This window comes from Eptesicus fuscus, chromosome 8 (genome assembly GCF_027574615.1).
Source record: "Eptesicus fuscus isolate TK198812 chromosome 8, DD_ASM_mEF_20220401, whole genome shotgun sequence".
Classification (NCBI taxonomy): Eukaryota; Metazoa; Chordata; class Mammalia; order Chiroptera; family Vespertilionidae; genus Eptesicus; species Eptesicus fuscus.
The window spans coordinates 60,773,626-60,796,052 of NC_072480.1; the positions used below are offsets into that span (position 1 = coordinate 60,773,626).

Below are 22,427 nucleotides of genomic sequence, written 5' to 3' on the forward strand. Positions count from 1 at the left end.
AGGGTAGTAAATTGATAATCCCTCGACACACGGCAAGACGGGAACCTAAAGGCCTACTAGACCTTTGGACACACCACTGGAAGACAAGCCTCTCATTATCCTAAAAAGAAACCCTACCCACTAACCTTCAGACACTTAAAACCCGGGACCAAGACAAAAACTGTACAAATGGTTACAAACTCGGCAGATAAAGCACAACACTTTACACTCATCATTTCAGTCCCAAATCAGGAAACCGCCCTCTTATTAAAATACATCCTCAGGAGTGGCTACTGCCACTGCTTCTTCCAGTCCTGAGAGCTACGTTTTCATTTCTATTCTAAGGACCTTTATTGAGGGCAGCTCATCTCCCTGTTACGAGAAAATCACCTGGAGTTGCTTTATTTCTTGGTTTCCTTCTTTTCTTTCTTTCTTTCTTTTTTTTTTTTAAACCCTGTAGCCTCTGAATGAACCGATCGTCATCCATATTCAGAAGAAAAGGACATTGTTCGCCAACAAAGGAAAAAGAATTTAAGTCCTGTAAAGTCCTCTTTCGATACAAAAAGGTCAGGAGCTGTGGGGAGCAGTTCCAGGGGCTTTAATGAAGACTTCAGTGTCAGAAACAAAGGACCCACTGCATTAGGCTTGGATCCAGTTGTATTTCTTTACGAGTAACAGCATACCCACCTCTGCTCTCTTTGAGTTTTGTTCTCAATAAGAAAAAAAGAAGGGAAAGAAAACCAGGTACTAAGGAAGAAGTCTTAAAGAGATAGATCTGTTGAACCTTTTCAACCTGCTGAAGACAACGCATGGAATGGAAATACCAAAAGAGCAGAGTGATACTGTTTAAAAATTACCCACCTTTTGCTTTGATTATAAAGGTCTCATAAAAATAACAAATGGATCGGCTTAATCGTATGAGGATGATGGCTGTTGATCTGTGCCAACCCTTGGGGTGCTATCATAAATATTGCATTTGCATGGCATCCCTCTTCAATTGAAAACATTTTCTTTATGCCCATAGGATAGGGGCTGTAGGTGTGGAGACTTCATCCAAAGAAGTTTTGAAATCCATTTTTACAGATCTCTCAGATAAGCAAGCAATTCCCTGAATATAATCTCACCTTGGTGTTCTCTTTGGGGAACATATTTTAACTATTTCGGGTCATGAGTACAGAGGATGCCTACATTCCAGTTACCTGTTCAGTTTTAAAGTATTATTTAGGCCATAGCCGGTTTCACTCAGTGGATAGAGCGTTGGCCTAAGGACCGAAGGGTCCCAGGTTCGACAAAGCCATGTACCTCGGGTGCAGGCTCCTGCCTGGCCCGGGCCCTGGTGGGGCTCGTGCAGGAGGCAATCAATCAATGTGTTTCTCTCACATTGATATTTCTCTCTGTCTTTCCCTCTCTCTTCCACTCTCTAAAAAATCAATGGAAAAATATCCTTGCGAGAGGTTTAAAAAAAATTTTTTTAAGGAAGTGCTTTTATTTGTTTGCTATCCCTGAAATTCTGAACACAAATTAGAGGTGTACATTTTTAAGAATATAGTTGTGTGCTTTTTAAAGTTCCCTCCAGGACTAGCCAGACTGTATACCACCATTTCCTTGCCTCTGTTCCTATGTAGGTCTTTGCTATCACCTCTCTCCCAATTCCGACCTCCTCAAGGTGCAGTAAAGAGTGACAGGGCCGAAACCGGTTTGGCTCAGTGGATAGAGTGTCGGCCTGCGGACTGAAGGGTCCCAGGTTCGATTCCGGTCAAGGGCATGTACATTGGTTGCGGGCACATCCCCGGTGGGGGGTGTGCAGGAGGCAGCTGGTCGATGTATCTCTCTCATCGATGTTTCTAGCTCTCTATCCCTCTCCCTTTCTCTCTGTGAAAAATCAATAAAATATATTATTTAAAAAAAAAAGGAGTGACAGGGATGGCCCAGCCAGCGTGGCTCAGTGGTTGAGTGTCTACCTATGAACCAGGAGGTCACGGTTCAATTCCTAGTCAGGGCACATGCCCGGGTTGTGGGCTTAATTCCCAGTGTGGGGCGTGCAGAGGGCAGCCGATCAATGACTCTCTCTCATCATTGATGTTTCTATCTCCCTCTCCCTTCCACTCTGAATCAATAAAAATATATATATTTTTAAAAAGAGTGACAGGGATGATCCTGAAAGACAGAGACCACCACAGGAGCTCATGGCGCACAGCGAGCGGGAAGCAGGGAAGAGGATATGGGCCTAGCTCACCAAATCTGTAAACAAGGAAGTAGCACTGGGTTCCCCCTTTGCAGAGTCTGAGGGTGTTGAGACAGAAGCAACACCGCTTCCTATTCATTTGGGGAGAAGAGCAATGTAAGTTTTCCACAGTATAGACAAGTAACCAGGCCAACAGACTTCTCCTCTGCAGCCAGTTGGAAGCTGCAAAGAGCTCTCGCAAGGTAAGATTTTGAGTATCTTCTCCTGACACTTACTAGCCCATGACAAATTAGTGACTAAACCCATTTCTAAACTGATTTTCCCTTAGTGGTGGGTGTGACTCGAGTTTTTCAGCAAAAAGAAACAGTTCAGTTTTTCAAAACCAACAAACTGGGCAATGAGGGATGCACCAATAGGAGAAATAGCTTTCAATTTTGCTCTATATTTATTCATTTTTTGTTATGGTTTAGGGGGAAGTCTTTTTGAGTGGGGTAGTAGGAAAAATGGGAAAATATCTGATGAGGACATCATTCAGTTCAACAAGCATATACTGAAAAATAGAGAGAGAGATCTGGGGTTGGACAGTCCTGAGTTCGGATTCTGCTGCTCATTAGCTGTGTGACTCAGGGCAGCCAGCCTCCTCCCCACGCCTCAGCTCCTCACTGGGCAGGAATGCTGTGAGAATCCGGATCGTGAACAAGGCTCCTAGTGAGGTGCTAACATGTACCTGGAGGCCAACCAAACAGGGGGACAGTGAGGGGCGGGGTTTTTCAAACTGCATGTGAAACCAATGGATCATGAAATCAATTTTGTGCCTCATGATCACCATTTAGTCTTTTATATAAACAAGCACAGAATGAATATGATAGAAGGTAGAGTGCAGAGCGCAGAGTAATATTGTTTTGGGAAATGTGTGTGTGTGTGTGTGTGTGTGTGTGTGTGTGTGTGTGTGTGTGTGTCACACACACAAAATGATATGTAGCGTTCTTCTGTGGACCGCAGTCAACAGTGTGTTCAAGTCCCAGGTGGAGAGGTTAGGCGCGCAGGTGCAGGAGTTGGGAATATCCCGAAATTAAATTAAAATCCTGACTCTGCTGCTTAATTGGTGAGTTTAGTTCACTGTGCCTCAGTTTTTCAATCTGTCAGATAAAAAAGGAGGCTAAAATGTGCTACAGAGCCCACAAATATTAGAAATTATCTATAATAATAAAAGCATAATATGCCAATTAGACCGGACAGCCGAACGACCTTCTGGACGTCATTCGGGACGAAACCGCAGTAGCAGGGGCCGAGGCAGAGGTGGTTAGGGGTGATCAGGCAGGCAGGCGAGCAGTTACAGGTGATCAGGCAGGCAGGCAGAGTAGTTAGGGGCGATCAGGCAGGCAGGCAGGCAGGCGAGCAGTTAGGGGTGATCAGGCAGGCAGGCAGAGGCAGTTAGAGTTGATCAGGCAGGCAGGCAAGTGGTTAGGTGCGATCAGGCAGGCAGGTGAGTGGTTAGGGATGATCAGGCAGGTGAGTGGTTAGGCAAGCGGTTAGGGGTGATCAGGCAGGCAGGCAAGCAGTTACGGGAGATCAGGCAAGCAGGCAGAGTGGTTAGGGGTGATCAGGCAGGCAGGCAAGTAGTTAGGGGTGATCAGGCAAGCAGTTAGGGGTGATCAGGCAGGCAGAGGTGGTTAGAGGCGATCAGGCAGGCAGGTGAGTGGTTAGGGGCGATCAGGCAGGCAGGCAGAGACAGTTAGAGGTGATCAGGCTGGCAGGCAGGCAGAGGCAGTTAGAGGCAATCAGGCAGGCAGGCAAGTGGTTAGGGGTGATCAGGCAGGCAGGTGAGTGGTTAGGGGTGATCAGGCAGGCAGCAGCAGTTAGGGCAATCAGGCAGGCAGAGGAGTGGTTAGGGGCAATCAAGCAGGCAGGCAGGAGAGCAGTTAGGGGCAATCAGGCAGGCAGGCAGAGTGGTTAGGGGCAATCAGGCAGGCAGGCAGAGTGATTAGGGGCGATCAGGCAGGAAGGCAGGCCAGCGTTTAGGAGCCAACGGTCCCGAATTGTAAGAGGGATGTCTGACTGCCAGTTTAGACCCAATCCCATAGGGGTCCATACAGGATTGGGCCTAAACTGGCAGTCGGACATCCCCCAAGGGGTCCCAGATTGCGAAAGGGTGCAGGCCGGGCTGAGGGATCACTCCCCTCCCCCCACCCCTGGGCACGAATTTTGTGCACCAGGCTTCTAGTTATTAATATTTGTGTAACTTGTCAGGAACTACAACAAGTACTGCAGCACAACAATGAGAGCCATTGCTGTCCTCAAGGAGAGGTAGAAAACAGCTGGGATTGTGGGGAGGGCTGGGAAAAAAATGGCAGGGATCTCCATGGGGGACTGCAATGTATGGGTACAGAGCAGTGGCCATAAAAGACCGGTGGTGGGAGGGGAGCCAGAAAACAGAGGATGAAAAGAAGCGATACTCTCTCCTGTTGTTCGTGCGGGACAAACATTGGATAGATTTCTCATTACATCTCCACCTCCCCCCACCCCCACTTTTTTCCTTCACTCTTTAAATTTACATAAACAATTTGGTTTATGTTATAATGAATATGAAGAAAAACCACCGAGGACCACAAAAACATAAGTAAAAATTAAAGAGCAAAGTCCATCCAGAGTGTTTTACTATTTTTACTTAAGTAGCAACATACCAGAAAGGCTAGTGCCCCAGTCCTTAATAATCATAGTTACTATTTACTGAGTATTCCCTAAGAAGCCCAAACATTTTCTCATCCAGTGAAGTCTCCACAACAACTCTGCAAGGCAGGAATTACTAGACCCAGCTGAAGGACAAGGAAACTGAAGCTTGGAGGCCGTGCAGCTTCATCGAGGTCACACACTCCTGTGAGGCAGAGCAGGACAGACACTAGGTCTCCACTTTCAAAGATTCTACCCCTGGCTGCCTCGTGAATGATTCTGTGGGACCCCTACACAGTCTCTACTAACTCTCTTTCTTTAATCAACGAACACCGAGCCTTGGAGACAAAGGCATATAAAGTGAAAAAAATAAAAAATAAAGGTTCTGTGTTTACAATGGTTGGTGATCATTATCTTCATGGATACAAAGCTCAGCTCTGTTTTGTCAGCACTCTCTCTGGAGTATGTATACAGAGCATGCTCAAAAGTAGGGTGGCAACTGATGGAGCTGAACCAAAACCTGGTGATGTCAAAGTATATTTAGTCATTGCTCAGATGTGCTTCCAAAACATTACTGGGACGGCCAAGAATCATCTAATGTTATTTCTTTATTTACACAGTTCTTTTATGTACACAAGCATACAACCATTTCTTATTAAGAAGCATTAAAAGTAACACAGGACACGTTTCTAGATCCTTTCATCCAAGGATATGAAAGTACTTTACAGACACGCCCATTATTTCTGCTAAGTAAATCTCTTTGGCCCATTTCAGAGATGGGTACACCAAAATATAAAACTTGGGAATTTAAACTCATATATTTACTGTAATCACTAAGTCATGAATCTAATAGCCAGAAGGAATCTTTCAATACCAGGATTTTATGTGCTGAAAATTCCTTTCCATTTTTCCTGAAAGGGATATCTTTAAAACAATTTTTTTTTTAAATTCTGGTAAAATACACATAAAATTTACTACCTCAACCACTTTTATTTATTATTTTTAAAAATACATTTTTATTGATTTCAGAGAGGAAAGGAGATGGATGAGAGAGAATCATTGATTGGCTGCCTCCTGCATGCCCCCTACTGGGGATCGAGCTCACAAGACGGGCATGTGCTCTTGACCAGAATCAAACCCGGGACCCTTCAGTCCACAGGCCAATGCTCTATCCACTGAGCCAAACCAACTAGGGCTACTTTAACCACTTGTAAGTGTCCAGTTCAGAGGGATTCAATACATTCAACATTGTTGAACATCCATCACCAAAACTGAACCTGTACTTATTAAACAACACCCTATTCTCTACCCCCTTGAAGCCCCTGGACACCACCATTCTATGGTTGTCTCTATGAATATGACTACTTTATGCACCTCATATAAATGGAACCATATAGTATTATTCTTATTCCACATATAATGTCCTCAAGGCTCATCCATATTGCAGCATGTATCCAAACTGCCTTCATTTTAAGGCTGAATTATATTCCACTGCATGGATATTCCACATTTTGTTTATCCATTCATCCATCAGTGAACACATGGAGTATGTCTACATTTTTTGCTATTATGAATAACGTATGGGTGTACAGATATCTCTTCAAGTCCCTTCAAAACTCCTTGGGGTTTATACCCAGAAGTAGAATCGCTGGATCATATGATAAGTCTATTTTTAATTTTTGGAGAATACTCCATCCTGCTTTCCAAAGTGGCTGTACCATTTATATTCCCACCAGCCATGCACAAGGGTTCCAATTTCTCTACATAATTTCCAACACTTGTTATTTTCTGTTTGTTTGGTTCCTTTAGGTACTAGTCAACCGAAGGGGGTGTGCATTGGCATCTGAATGAGGTTCTGAAGGGGATATATAGATTTTGAAATTACTTAGAGAAAGTCCAATTATTTTACAGGTCAGTGGTAGGTAGCAATAGCTGAACTCGGTCTTAAGACACAAGTCCACATTCTCCTCCCCTTGGGGTACCATGTCCTATATGCTTCCTAATGGTCAGGCATTTAAGAGCTCTTTCTATCCACACACAGGAAGCCCACTGGCCTGGCTCTTTCTGTCTCATCTCTTCTCTGTTTCTCACCTCAACAGGATGTGTGTTTTTCCTCAGCTTCCCTTGATGGCCAGATGATTACAGTGTAAAACTAAACAAAAAAACCTTAAATTTAAAAATAATCAGCAAGTATAAAGCTGAATATGTATTAAGTGCCAAAGCAGAGGGCAGGATGGAAGACGTGAGGCCTCAGCCAGTGGGTACAGGGCCTATGTTGCCCTTAGCTATATACTAGAGGACAGCAATTGCTCAATACATACTCCCTGAATTTATGTTGAGTGGATGAACCATAGGCATGACAGGAGCTCCTATTGTGCATATAACCCATCTCTAGAACATTGCCTGAAGGCCATGCTTGTATTAAGAAGCAAAGGCCATGCTTGTATTACGGAGCAGAGTAAAAGGAAGCAATCAGAGCTCTGGACAAGGGTCAATTCAACGCTCCATCATCACAGCAGGTGAACCACTCCACAGGCACTTACCTATTTAGTCCTCACAGCAGCTCTGGGACTTGGTACTGCTAGCTGCCATGTACTAGAGAGAAAACTGAGGTGCACAGAGATGGAATTCCTCGTCTGATGCTCTTGCTCACTATGCTGCACTGCCTCCCTGGCCTGTATCATTTACTAACGGCTAGAGTTCTAAAAGTCTCCCCTAAGTTCCTATGCACTCTAAAATTCTCAAAGCCATACAGTTTCACAGAAAAGTCTCCATGGAGATAACCACCATTGAAAAGTTAGCTTTATTTCCTGCTTCAAAATGCCTTCATTAAGTCACTTAAAACCTATTTCTTCCTATAGAAACCTATCAAGTGCTAAACAAACCATTTATCATTTTGTTCTCAAAATTATGTGGCTATCTATATATATAAAAGCCTAAGTGATCTTTGCAACTGGATGACCAGAATGACGGGTTAACCAGTCGCTATGACGCCCACTGAACACCAGGGGGCAGATGTTCAACATAGGAGCTGCCCCCTGGTCGTCAGTGCACTCCCACAGCCAACCTCCTATGGCCAGCCAACCACCCCTGGTCCCTCCCCACAGCCAGCAGGCCCCCAGGCCCTGGCCAGCAGCCAACAGGCCCCAGCCTGCCCGGCCCTGATCAGGACTGGATGAGACGGCCCCGATAGTTTCCGATCATTTGCCAGGCCTAGGGACCCCACCCGTGCACAAATTTCATGCACTGGGCCTCTAGTCAGTGGATAAAATTGGGAACATGGGGAAGTTTGAGTCCAGAAATCTACCTGGGTAAATTATTAAATTTCTCTCTCTCTCCTCTCTCTCTCTCTCTCTCTCTCTCTCTCTCTCTCTCACTCACACACACACACACCAAAACAAATGAACAAACAAATAAAACTTGTCAACTGATTAAAATATCAGTTAAAAATACCTGCTGTTAAAAATATGCTCTACTGGGGGGAATGGATCACCTCTTTAATTCACTTTTAAACAGTAATAAAATTAAAAGCAATTAAACAGGTGCCCTTATAAAAAGATCATGTGAGAATTCTCTGACTTGCATACCTGAGGTATGATTGACATTTTCTTCCTTAAATCGTGAAGTCCAATTTCAGTTGTCAAGATCTTATCAATCCAAATTTTACCTTCGGGTTCTGACAATCTAAAAAGGGCTGAGATGAGGGAACTTTTTCCAGCTCCTGTTCTTCCCACAATGCCAACCTGCAAAGAAATCCGGGCAAGATTTTTAAAAACACACAATATGCAACAGACTGAGGAGGAATCCTAGTTGATGAAGACAAATTAAGTTCTACACTGAATCTAGTCTGAATTTCTCAACATGGACACTGTCAGCATTTTGGGCCAGATGACTCTTTGTTGTGTGACAGTAGCTGTCCTCTGCTTTATACGATGTTTGCCAGAATCCTGGGGTTCTATCTATCTAGACGCCAGTAGCACCCCCCAAATTGTCCCAACCAAAAATGTCAGACACTGACAAATGTCCTTTGGGGTGGCAAACTGCCCCTGGTGGTTTTCTTCTCTGTCCAAAGAAAAGTTAAAAATAAGAGACTCAATCTCCTGGCGATGAAAAGCCAGTCGACTTCTATGTGGTCAATAAGAAGTCAGGTTTAAATTCGCTTTATCCCTGTGTCTGGGTATTTTGAAACTTGAGAATTTCTTGGATACTTTTATTGTGGTGCCAACAAGTCAAGTCAGAAGTGTTATACATAAACAAGTATTCCTTTTTCCCAGGTCCTACCTTTTAAGAGGAATTATTGTTTGGTAAAGAAACTAAATCACTTCTGGATATTAAATATCTGGTTATGTTTGTTCTTGAAAGGAAAGATCTAAAAATTTTAAAATGTAGGTTTCAGTGTCTTAAAAGACAGTAAGTAGCAAGTAGTCAAAATACACATAATGAAATCAACAACAACAACAACATAAGAAACATTTGCTATTTATATGAGGCCTTTCATCTGAGCAGTTCAAAAGGCATTTTACAAACCAATTAATAGTTATAAATTGCCCCTTGGGAAAGAAACATGTCAAGTATCAGTCTAGTTATTAAAACCAGAGAGAAATTAAGTGCACTGACAATAAGATCAAAGAATCAATATAATGCTGGTCAGGAATGAAACAGTATTGTAAAAACTGGCTTTTAGCTGTGTGCTTTTAAATCTGTATGCAGAAACTGTTGTGTGTGTGTGTGTATTATTGTTTTGTTTGTTTGTTTGTTTGTTTGTTTTGGGGGAGGGAGGGAGATGGTTTTTTATGTGTGTTTTTAAACCAAGGAGCTTGCCCAACTGAAAATTCCTTGGTGGGAGTTTCCCAGGAGATGATATCTCTATTTAGGAATTTGGAATCAATGAGGGGCATAAGATATGCTTTCAATCACTAAATTATTTCACTGGACTTTAAAAACTCAGAGCTTTAAACACAGAAGAACTAAACCTTTCTGAGCACTGATTATATGGTGGGAACTGTATATATTTTCTCATTTGAATACCTCCAAAGATTCAAAGCCTAATTGTAAAATCAATAATGGCATTTAAAAAAAAAAATTTATTGCCCGGCTGAGGCTCAGGATCATAGGACTGGGAGCTCCAAACTACAGTGAGGATGATAAGAAAGTGGCCATTCAAAGAAAACCCACCTCTGTTTCTCTCTGCTGGCCGGTCATCAAAACCAAGCTGGAGTCTTTCACAGGCCACCAGTGGGTTTTACCAATTGCCCATGGAGACTGTCCCCAATCAGTACGTTTACATTCACAATACCAAAGAGACGGTCTTCTTTTAGCTGCTTTGCAACTGCTAAGGTTGGTCTGAGGACTGACACCAGAGTGTTGGACTTTTGCCCCTGAATCTCTCTTCATACATCCAATTCAACATGATTAATACCCAATGCCCCACTCACAACAGCTGCTCTCCTCCTGACGTCCCCTCTTCAGCCCCCTAACTTCTTTTCCAGGCTCAGGGGCTCAGAACATTCACATTATTTGCAGCTCTTTCCAACACTGGCACAGCCCTGAAGATTCTACTTCTGCAATGTGTCATGACCCCAACCCCCTCATTATAATGCCCAGACCTCACCTGTGTGCAAGGCTGCATTACCACGTAAAAAAAAACACACAAAATAAAACCAACCCTTTTCTTAATCATAATCACTGAGAGTAAATTTGAAGGTAAATATATACTAGAAGTAATTCCAGCACTCGGATAAAATCATTCTTAAGATGTTTAAGTATTTTCTTTCCGGATGCACATGCGTGTGTGTGTGTGTGTGTGTGTGTGTGTGTGTGTGTGTGTGTTTTCTTAAGATATTAGCTCATATATTTAAAGAAAATGGGATTAATATGAATATAATATTATAACCTGCTTTTGTTTAATATTTAATAAGTTATTTTAATGGCTACATGATATTACAGTATGTGATCGTTTATTATCAAATCCCCTCTTTGTAGATACTTTGCTATTATAAATAACTCTGTGTCAAATACCCTTGAAGTTAAATCTTTGCAAGCAACCTGAATTATTTCCCTCAGATAAATTCTTAGATGTGGAATTGCTGCCAGACAGGTATGAACATTTTCAAAGGAGCCTGTCAAGTACCTGTGAAACTGCCTTCCATAAATAGATCGATTTCTACTTTTACCCGATTCACTGCACATCCACAAAACTGGGTGTTACAACTTTGTTTTAAGCGACATCAGTTTCATTCCAAAAAGTGGAATCATGTTCCCCATTAACATCTTGCTGGGAGTACACAATAGACAGCGGCTTCCTGCCTCTTGCATCTTCCCACTACGGTCCACGTGCACTCACTTCTCAGGCTAAACCTCCCAAGGACCCCTCTACGCCTGTCTGTGTACCTGGAAGTCTTCTCTACAAAACTGCCTAACAAACCTCTCTATCCTTAATCTCCAAAAGTCAGCGTCCTTGCGATTACTAGGTAGTTGTAGGGGTTAAAAGTGAAAATGAGTGTTGCACGCCTGGGGGTTCATTTCCCTGAAGGCTTTGCAGGTGCCTAGTTCTTCATTCAATGAATCAAGGCATCACACCTTTGCTTATGCTGGTCCCATCACCTGGAATGACTTTCACACGCATTTCCAACCACATCCTAACCACATCACAAATTCTGTTTCAAATGCCCAATTTCTTGGAAACATTCTACCTGTCCCCCTAACAGATGTTACATCATCTTCTACACTTCCACAAAAATTGTGACCTCCTTCCATCTCAGATGGCAGCCATTTTTATAATTCCTTGTTTCTTCTCTGGACTGCACGTGTTGACAGCAGGCTCTGCATTAGTTCACCTTTAATGATTTGTATTACCTGGGGTGTCCTGCACAAAAGAGGCATTTTGTAGAGAGTTTGGGGAGTCTACCTCAGGCTGGAGAAATTTATGGAACATCTACTCCCATATTGTTTAGGTACACAATAAGCTGAACAGAGAAGACAGACATGGTAGATGGATCCTATAACCATAAGTGGGATTGCAAATGGCCAACCCCCTCATTTTCATGGGCCAGACAACCATTTGTACACCCTGTGATAACAACAGCTATCTTTGTCCAAGTGATTACGCTGTGCTGGTCTCCGTGCTAGTAGAAGCTTTACATGTCTCATCTTGTGGAGAATAGAAAACAAATCTGTGGGGTGGTGAGTGACACAGAACTTTCTAGAGCAGGGGTGGGGAACATCCGGCCCATGGGCTGTATAAGGCCAGAGAAGGCATTTGGCCTGGCCCTGCCAAGGAATTGGGATGAGTTAATTAAATGTTTGACCAAATGTAACAGGCTAATTTCTAAGTTGATAATTTCGTATGGCCCAGGAGTGATGCCATAAATATCCAAAGGACCCTTGGCAGAAAAAAGGTTCCCCACCTCTGATCTAGAGCATCCTGCTCAATCATAGCGATTGGGGTAATGGATGAACTTTATTTCAAACTGTCAAAGGACATTTAAAGGACATTTCAGCCCTGACCGGTTTGGCTCAGTGGACAGAGTGTCGGCCTGCAGAGTAAAGGGTCCCAGGTTCGATTCCCGTCAAGGGCATGTACCTTGGTTGCGGGCACATCCCCAGTAGGGAGTGTGCAGGAGGCAGCTGATTGATGTTTCTCTCTAATCGATGTTTCTAACTCTCTATTGCCCTCCCTTCCTCTCTGTAAAAAAAAATAATAATATATATATATCAATAAAATATATTTTAAAAAAATAAATAAAATAAAGGACATTTCATGGGCTATCAGTCATCAAAAACTGCCTTAGGGAGTAGAACTTCAGGAGAGGGGGCCTTTTTCAAATGGGATTCTGAGCCAAGAGTTCTGCTGGGCCTGAGAGTCTGCATTTCTAAGAAGTCCAGGTGATGGGGGTGCTGCTGCCCTGCGGTCTGAGTAGGAAGGAAACCAAAAGTGGCCTGGGGAGTGGGACACTCTGGAGTCAGGGGAGGGGTTCCTGAGAAAGTACTACGTAAAAAAGGAGGAAATGCAGGGAACTAATATTTTTGCACGTTATAGCAAGATCGAGCACACAACTGTAAAATGTATTACCCAAGCAATAGCTCTGAGCAAGAAAAAAAATAATAAACCAAAATTAATCTACCTCTTGGGCTGGGAAATGCTTTACAATGGCCCAGTACTCACTAAAATGATCAAATCAACCTCAAAATCGCCTAAATGAAAAATGCAGCCAGTGTTTAGAATCTAACGAGGTTGCCTAGGGTGCTATTTGCCTCATTTTGGTTCTTTCTTTTACTTGCTGTTTCTTCTGTGAATTAGATTGCTGCTTAGTACCTATTAGACTTTCTCGTTTTCCAGGAATCTGGACAACAGAGGAAATATGTGCAAGAGAATAAAGCAGCATTTCACACATCCCCACGTCTTCTGAACAGCCTCTCTCAATCAAATGCCAGACCGAAGGGGTGTCCCGGAGTAACGGGCTGGCACAGGTGTGGAGATGGGACCAGGGACCTTCATAGGCACAGTGAAATCATTTCATGACATTGATTTCACAGTGAAATCAATCATTTCATGGGCAGGTACGATCTCTAAACACACGAGTGGAGCACCAAGGGATACTGTGGTGGGCCGAGACAGTATCCAAAGCCAAGCTACTGGAGTTACCCTACTTCAGTCTCCAAACTCAATTTTCCCACAAACATTTCAGAACCTCAGATAATCCTACGACTCCGGGAATGGGAGTGTGTGTTTTAGATTGAAGAATAGAAATCTGTTATATTTCTAAGTTGTATGACCGAGTTTCTTAGATAATTCATACTCCAAGGTTTCCTGGGAAATTTAATTCATGTTGCAAATTAACAGAATTATGTCTGGCACGTGAAATCCGACGGTCACAGTATCTGCCGGTGAGTGAACCTCCCTGACAGTGCTCTGAGGGATGGGACTCCATCGAGAGCGGTAGTTAATGTTTCCCCTACACAGCAGTCCTCACCTTCCTCCTGACCTGCAATATAACTAGAAATAATGAGCCAGCGCGTGCCACGTGACTCAGCAGAGCTGCTCCCAGGTATCATTTGGGCATTAAGTGGAACAGTTATTCTTTCATGTCACAAGGGTATCATTCATTAAATTATGGCTATAGTCCACTAAATGGGTCTGTGGTGGAAAAGAGCTTAACAGAGCAGTGCTTAAGGCATTTAATGCATCTAGGTAATGGGTTGTTTACAGGAGCTGTCCTGGGTGTCTGTTTTTGTTACTGGTCGCTTCACACCTGCGTATTACGCACACTCGCAGCCAGCAGTGCCTCCCCACCCACCCACCGTGTGCCTGCAGAATGCCATTTTCTGGGGAACAAAGATGAAAATAAGATGCTCCCTGACCTTAAGAAGGCTCAGTGTACTTACTGTGAGGTCAGACCTCAAATTACAAAGCATGGCATAAGTACTACCTTTATTTTTTTAATTGTGGTAAAATACACATAACAAAGTTTACCAACTTAAACCGTATTTTAAGTATACAGTTCAGTAGTGTTAAGTAGATCCTCATTGTTGTGCAACCAATCTACAAAACTCTCCTGCCTTGCAATGCAACTCTATACCCATGAAACACTAACTTCATTCGCCTCTCCTGCCGCCTCTTCTGATGTGCAACCGCCATCCTCCTTTCTCTGTCTCTGAACCTAACGACGCTCCTAACCTCATCCAGGTGGAATCATATAGCATCAGTCGTTTTGTGTCTGGCTTCTTTCATTTAAAATAACGCCCTCAAGGGTCATCCATGTGTCAAAAAGTCCTTCATTTATAAGGCTGAATAATACCCCATTGTTTGGATCTACCACATTTTGATTATACATTAATCCCCTTGGGTTATTTCCAACTTTTGGCTACTGTGACAAGTCCTTCTATGAACATGGGGGTACTATAAACACTATTTTAAGAGAATATGTAAGATGCTGTGGCAGAGTTGAGTCTCACAGAGGTAAGATGCATTCGAGTTGACTCTGAAAACAAGGAGGCTCTCAAAATCCAGGTGATAAAAAAAAAGGGTCCCTGTGGAAAGGGAGCCAGGAGGCCTGATGCTCTGGCAGAACCTTCACACTAGCCAAGTGCGGGGGAGTGGGGGGGAGGAGATGCATGATGGGAATTGGGGCTCGAGGTAGGGCCCCAGTTCCCGTTGGCGGTGCACTTAGACCCTGGTAGGGCCAAGATGCAACTCCTTTGGGTCCCCCACGTGTGTCTTCCCCTGCTCCCTGGGCTTCCTTCCATCAAATTTGAGTGAGTCTCTGGGCCCTTTACTGCCCCCAGCTGGTTCCTGAGTCCTGACTGGGTCGTGGATTCCAGAATCTTCTCTGGTGGTTGAGCGCTGGCCATACCACCCCTGATGGAGTGGACCTGGGCTATGGTTCCAGCAGTGGTTCTCACCCAGGCCAGGAGCTATTGGGGACCCATAGGGATCAGACCAGTGTCTCAGAAAGAAGCAGCCTGCTGGTGGGAGGGCAGGGGAATGACAGCAAAGGATGGGTTAGAGGAGGGCAAGTCTACAGAATGGGCCAAGGGACAGAGGGCAGCAACTAAAGGCCACCCTGGGGAGGAAGAGAAGGACTGTGAAATACAAAGAAGTAAGAACTGATTGGAACTAGATACTAGAGAGATACTAACAAGTAGCCAGGGTGGACTTCCAAGACTTAGGTGTGAATAATGAGATGTTGGATCCATATCCTGGGGCAGGGTAAGTTCCAGCCTCTGCCCGGGGCTCACCAACCACCATGAGGCAGCTCACACCACGAGGAGAGAAATATTGGTATTCACATTCATGGTCGGTTTCCAAGATTTACCTCTAGTCACCGATGTAATTTGCTTCCACAGAAGAACAAAGGCGCCCCTAACTCATTCATGAGGAAGCCAACAGTCGGATGCAGCCACTAAACCTTCAGTTGAGATTTTAAAGAGGCAAGGTGGTTTAAACAAACCTTTTCTCTTGACTTAATGAGTGCTGTCAGGTGTTTGAGTACCAGAGGCCCGTCCAGGCTGTATGTGAAGTTAACGTTGTCAAAGACAATCACGCCTTCATGGGGCCAGGCCGGCGGGGGGCGTTTTTCGTATTCCCAAGGCGCTTCTTTCTCAAGGTTTGTATATTCCATCACCCTTTCTACTGAAATCATCTGTAAGACAGAGGACATCGTGGGTTTATGGATGGTAAAAGATTGTAAATGAACCGCTCTGTTATTTTATTTTATTTTATTTTATTTTGAACCATTCTGTTTTTATACCTAGTTGATTAAGGATATCTCATGTTGTAACACCCCCAAAGGAGAGAAGTTAGGAACTGGATGAAGACTTTGATGATTTACAAACTTGTTCATCATCTTTTGACACTTTTGCTTATGGGAACTTCCCTCAACATTATATTAAAACTAAGAAAATGAGAGAAAAGAACGCTAAGATCTCATTTATCTACTTTTCATACCTGAATAAAAAAAAAACAACACAAGAGGATTTTGTTAAAGAAAAGACTACTTATAGCCACCAATCAGTAATTTAAGCTATGGAAGGGCCATCTGTTATACATGAATTAAACTGGATGGTCACCAAACCTCATTTTAATAGTCACTTTGTACTTCATTAGAAGAGTAAAATGAATATATTTCATTTTTATCATTTTTCTCCTTTTAGGAGAAGGTGCAAATATTCATAAGAGGAGATAATTTACATATTGATTATGCCCTCCTAAACAAGTGTCCTGGTAACTCAACACCTTTGACCAGACATCAGAGAGGAGCTTAATTCTACCAGAAAGAGGGACCGGACCCCAGCAAATTCAGGTGTTCAGTGGTAAATTGCTAAATGCTAAAATGGGGGTGGAGGGAGGAGATGCCTATCAATTAAACAAAAAGAAAAACCTAAAAATAATAATTTTTTTAAACCAGGAATGAGGAACTACCCCATTAAGAAAAATAAATAAACGGGCCTCTGAGAAATTAGCTTATATCCACCCCAGGATTTCAGAACCTCCCTCCCACAAAGACCTGTATTACATTTGAAGACAGCTTGTGATGAATATAAAACCTGCTGACATGGCATACATAAGACTGAGAAAAAGATGTATACATTATATTTTTACATTAACTTTAAACAGATGGAAGAAGGATCTGAAACACTCTGTTAGCTCCGATGTAAAAATAACAGTTTTAATATTTTACATAAGGAGCGCTTTTATGCTGTTTAATGGGAAGGAGACTGGAAAAGGCTAAGAACGTCAAGATAAACATTACCATATTCTCGACTTCAGCGCTTTGCCTGACGCACCACTGGAACATCCCCATGAGGGTGAGGGCGTAGGACAGTGCCAGGCCAACCTGCCCGGCGTCCAAAGCTAAAGGACGAAAAAAAAGGGGCGTCAAGACAGTCCATTCTAAACCCAGAGTCTGGCTCCTTCTGTCACTTTACCAAAAAGACTCCTTTAAAGTACTTAAACACATAGCATTCAATAATAGTAATAGTTACAACTTTCACTACCTGTTGATTGAGACCAGGACACAAAACCCCCCGCTGAGAATTCACAATGAATGCTAAATGAGTTTATTAACCCCACAGGACTGACACACACCTGGCAGATGATATAGGTGAGGAAGTCATTATTTAGTTTCCTCATTGTGGTTTCCAGGACCATTACGTAATTTCACTTACTAGGTTCAATGCAACTGCGGTTGGAAACCCCTGAAAACAAAGCAATCCGTACTAAAAGCCAGTGCTTTTAAATCCAAAACACTCCTCTCATTGTTCCATTATTCAGTACTGTGATTTGGTGCTGTACCATGGAAGAGTTAGGGATGGCGAATTCAAGCCCTGCACGCCAACACCTGCTCATCTGGTACCCACGGGGCATTGAGGATAACATTCCTTCCTGCTGAGCATCTTTCTCCACCCAGTGCACCAGGCACCTACAACCAAGAGATCTGAGTGGTCCTCTAGCTAAAACCTAAAGCTCTAAGCTGGACAAAATGCTTAACGGTGAACTTGGTTCTATCCTCACAATTACCAGACACTACCAGGATGCTCAGGGGGTCATCTTGCTACATCTGCACAGGTCTCAACCCATTCAAAGAAGATCAAAGGAACTCATCCAGACCCCCATGGTCCCCTTCGTGGGCCAAACAGCGGAATCACACCCAACCTCACACACTGCAAATGCTCTGATACAAACCCACTAGGTATTAGACAAGGTGGCAAGAGTTTAATTTAATACTTGTAAATGCAGCTATACATTGGAATCATACCACAAATAGTTACTCCCATCCGTACTTACTATTTGCCAGAATCAGGGACCCAAAGGCAACAACGGTGACAAAGATGGCACAGATGGCATCCAGACGCACGGCGAACCATCGGGACGTGGTCAGAAACAAGAACCAAGCCTCTGAGGTTGTGAAGCACAGTGAGCACACGGAAAAGTAGAAAGACCACATTAACCACTTCGAATGAGGGGGACCATTGTACTCAGCTGAGCTACAGAAGGTTCTTACACAAGGGAAGACAGCAGAGTTGCATACCCAGGGAACCTGAAGATTCCAGAGAGCTAAGGGCAATATACTCAGGCATCAGTACAGTGGATTTCTCCTGATTTTGTGGGGAGCATGCATTAAAAAAAAATTCAACCCTTAGGTTATAAACAGAAATGTGATCCATCTACAGAACATGGGAACATGGTCTCGTCGGTGCATTTCTTCCTCAGCTGGGCCTCGGCATGAAGCTGTCTCTCACGTCCTGTTCCCAGGGCTCCAACAGCAGAGAGGGCAGCTCCCAGTCTGTTTCTAGCACCTTCCATACTCACTACAGGGCCCTGCACAGTGTTTATGCCTTAGGAGCCTGTATCTAAGTGACCATCTCACTAAAAGGATCTGCGTGTAGCGTTCAAAATATGAGACAGATTGGAAAGCTTCACAGATACAAAGAACATTACATATCAAAAGGGTGGCAAATCTGACCATTAGGAAGTGGATCTCCTCAGCCACTTCTGCCACCCCACATGTTCTGAAAAAGGGGTTGGCAAGCTATGCCCTATGGCCAAGAACGGCCCACCACCTGTTTCTATAAATAAAGTTTTATTGGAACATAGCCACAACCATTTGCTGATTGATGCATTATTTTTGCCTGCATTTGTGCTACAACAGCAAAGTTGACTAGTTGCAACAGAGCTGATACGGCAAACAAAGCCTAAAATATTTACCATCTGGCTCTTTACAAAAAAAGTTTCCTGATGCCTGCCCCAAAGGGACAGAAAGTCACGGGCCCAGTGATAGAAGAACAACGCAAGCCAGGCCGGGTGGGGGGGAAGGTGGTGCTGTTATTGAGGAAGAGGGGAGCGCAGAGGGGGCAGGGGAGGGGAGGAAGATGTGCAGTGACAGGATGTGGGGCTGGCCCCAGGGGGAGGCAGAGAGAATGCTAGCCAACAAGGCCACCTGAGAGGGAGGTCAAGGCTCAGGAGGCAGCGGGTCCCATCCTTTGAAACCGTTTCCAGAAACGTACAGACCTGAATGCAAATCCTGGTGTGCATCGAACAGTTCCTGAAACCTCTCCTCAGCTCTGTACGCCCGGATGGTCCAGAGTCCCTGGAGAGAAGACGATAAGTGGGAAAACACCGGGCTCCGAGCTGAGGAAGCAGAGAGAGACGACAGAGAAAGTCAGTGGGAAACCATCTGTGGTGGCATATCCCAACAAACAGCACCGCCAGCGCCTCCCAGTGGGGGGGAGGAGGGAGGGGGCTGGGGCAGAAACGGCTGTGCCCCTTCTGGGAGGACCCTGCAGGTCAACCCTCAAGCCCCTGGTCACACCATGCTTTCCATTAACCACCTGGAAATAAAAGCTTCTTTCTGACCCCATCTTTGGCCAGCTTCAAATCATAGCTAGTTTTAGATAAATTCTTTCTTTGCTAACTCATTCATCATGGTCCTGCTCAAAAGATCTATTGGTGAAACCTGGGTGTTTAGGGGAAGATCTCACTTGTGTTACAGAAGGCTGCAGAGATTTTATGAAATGACAGGGAAAAACTCAAACTTAATGCCAGAGCCTGATTCCTTAGCCCGGCATCGAGTGTCTGTGTGTCACACAATACCACGCATGTGGGCACTGCACACGTGTTATGCTCAGTTAGTATCCACAGTTCTACAAGCAAGGAGGGAGCAGGCCTCCATGTGTGGACAGCCCTGGGCTGTGGGCCATCTGACCATCCACTCCGCCTGGGGCTCTTTCCAGACTGGGGACCATTAGGGTTAGTGCTAGGGTTAGGGTCCCCAGCCCGTGACAGTGCTGAAAGGGGAAAAGCTTCTCCGAGGCAGATAGGACCTCACATTTTCCCTTGTATCTAATTCAGGCAAAGAACCTTCAGTGACTCTGGGATGGCTCTGACCACCCAGTTTTATGCTTGTGGTCTTACTCTGGCATCCACACTGTTCTCTCTCCACCATACTGAGCAACTTTTAACTTCTATTTACTTTAGCTCCCTTTAACCTTGGACTTGGAAGAGAGCAATATGAACACAGACTGAGCTCATGTGCCAAATCAGAAAGGTTGGAAGCTCCATAGAGGCCTTTTCTGCATCCCGCAGCAGATGTCCCAGCCCTGCCCCCAAACACGGCCAGTCTGGATATAAGGTGCTCATCAGGATGACTCAGGGGACTTACATGGCTCATTATAGCAAGAGAGTGCTACACACAGTGCAGAGAACTCATGGTCTCATGCCCAGAGCAAATGCTGTCACATAAACTATTTCGCCATCGACAATTCTTCTGAGAAGGAAAAAGAGGGGCTACAATTCTCCAGAGCTTGGACGCCCTCCTCACTTGCCTCCCTCATCAGGAGGTCAAAGTGGCAACTGATTATCCCCACAGGGTGGACTCTATAAATCAGGTGTCACCCAGCCTTGAACACCAGGGCACCCAAAGAACACATCACCTTCTTGACCGCATACCCAAGAGCGATAGCGGTACAACAGGAATCTGGACCTGTGGAAAACTATCCTCTGTCTTCCACACGCCATTCAAGGCTGAGCGGATACCAGGATGAGTGAATTGGAGGGTTTGCAAAGAAAATTAACTGGTACAAAGAGAGAGGGGACACCAAGGCTCTGGTATTACCTTGCCCAATGTAATATCCTTTTTCCCACCAACTAAGCTGACTATCCTGAATAGACCTATGTAACACCCATGGCATTAGTCACCAGTCACAGACAAATGTAACCTACATTTCACAAGACAGACAGCTGTGTTTTCCATGATCCTGAGGACTCTTCAGGACACAGAGTTGCAAATCTTCCCTGGCAAGGTGGGTGGGGAACTGCATGCAAGGACCCTGGGCTGACAGCCTTGCTATAGGCTCTTGTTAATGCTATGGGTGACCTGCTACCTGTCATGTTCTTAATGCCTTTGGTAGAAGCCAGCAAGCACTGTTTAAGCCTCGACTCAAGTAATCCTCACAAGAACTCCAGAGGGCAGGTGTATTATATCCTTGATAGAAGGAAAAACATTCTGAGGGATTAAGAGCACTGCCCAAGATTAAGTAAATCAATCCAAGTAGCTGGTAGAGCTCAGTGACAGACCCAACTCTGGCTTACTCCCAAGGCCGTGCTTTTAATCATGGCCACAGCATCTCACAGAGAGAATAATCAGGGGTTAAAGATGCCTGTGTATAACTAAATGCATTCCTCCCCCACCCCCGACTTCGTAGTTTATCTTTAAAAAACCCTAAAATCTTAATCCACAAGCCTTACTCAATACTGTACACCTTATTAAGCATCTTAAGTTGAAAAAAGTCCCTAAGAATTGGCATAAGAACTCTAAAACAGCAGACATGAGGATCCATGACTTGAAAACACGTGGCACACGTGTGTTAACACTCCCCCAGCAATGCCCCTGGCAGACATTGCTAGTTGACCACAGAACCCTTACAGACAAAATTTGAATATGGCTTCATAATTCAGGCATTGCCCAATGAATAGAGTTGGCTACAGAAATACAACTAAATGCCATCCAGGCTTTATGCACTTCTCTATGATTGAACATTGCTAAGCTCACCGTTGCAAAAATGAAAAACCATTAGATCAATTGTAGATTTGACAGCAAGATAGCTTAAATGTCAGCCCAAGGTTGCAAGGTTTCAAGTGTGACCTGAAACTAAACCTCGGGACTTTAGCAGTTATTCAAAGCACATGGATGAAGCAAGTTTGTGCCTTCTAGCCAAGACAATCAGGTGTCCTTCTTTTTGCTGGTGGTCCCAACAGCAGCCTCAAGAGGTACTATCAATTACTGCTCAGAGGAAACAGTGGAATTGTTATTTATGGCACAGACCACCAGGTCTAATCAACTGGCTACCACATTTATCTGTGGGTGTGGAGGAAAGAGTGGTCTCAACTGGTAATTGACTGAAGCCTTGTTGTCTACACAAAAGAATGGTTGGGGGTTATCACTTGTCCTGCCTTCTCCAAGTCCTGTCATTGTAACAAATCACATCAACAGAATGTTATCAACACCTTGATGACACTGCTCCGCCGCCCCATTAAAAGACCTAAGAAAGCCAACCCTCAACAGTTTAGCTGGTTTTCTTGATGACTGAAAAGTTT

At 44.2% G+C, this 22,427-nt stretch overlaps 1 protein-coding gene across 2 annotated transcripts in view; it reads right to left on the reverse strand.

Moving 5' to 3' along the window:
• The window catches only part of ABCC4 (ATP binding cassette subfamily C member 4), a 234,138-nt gene that overhangs the window by 25,601 nt on the left and 186,110 nt on the right, over positions 1 to 22,427 (reverse strand). For both annotated transcript variants that reach the window (XM_054719888.1, XM_008143997.3), the window contains 5 exons: positions 19,344 to 19,463; positions 18,120 to 18,230; positions 17,086 to 17,186; positions 15,784 to 15,975; positions 8,422 to 8,577 (listed from right to left, as the gene is read on the reverse strand). In XM_054719888.1, the coding sequence (XP_054575863.1) occupies positions 8,422 to 8,577; positions 15,784 to 15,975; positions 17,086 to 17,186; positions 18,120 to 18,230; positions 19,344 to 19,463 (680 nt within the window). The remainder of the gene's footprint in view (positions 1 to 8,421; positions 8,578 to 15,783; positions 15,976 to 17,085; positions 17,187 to 18,119; positions 18,231 to 19,343; positions 19,464 to 22,427) is intronic.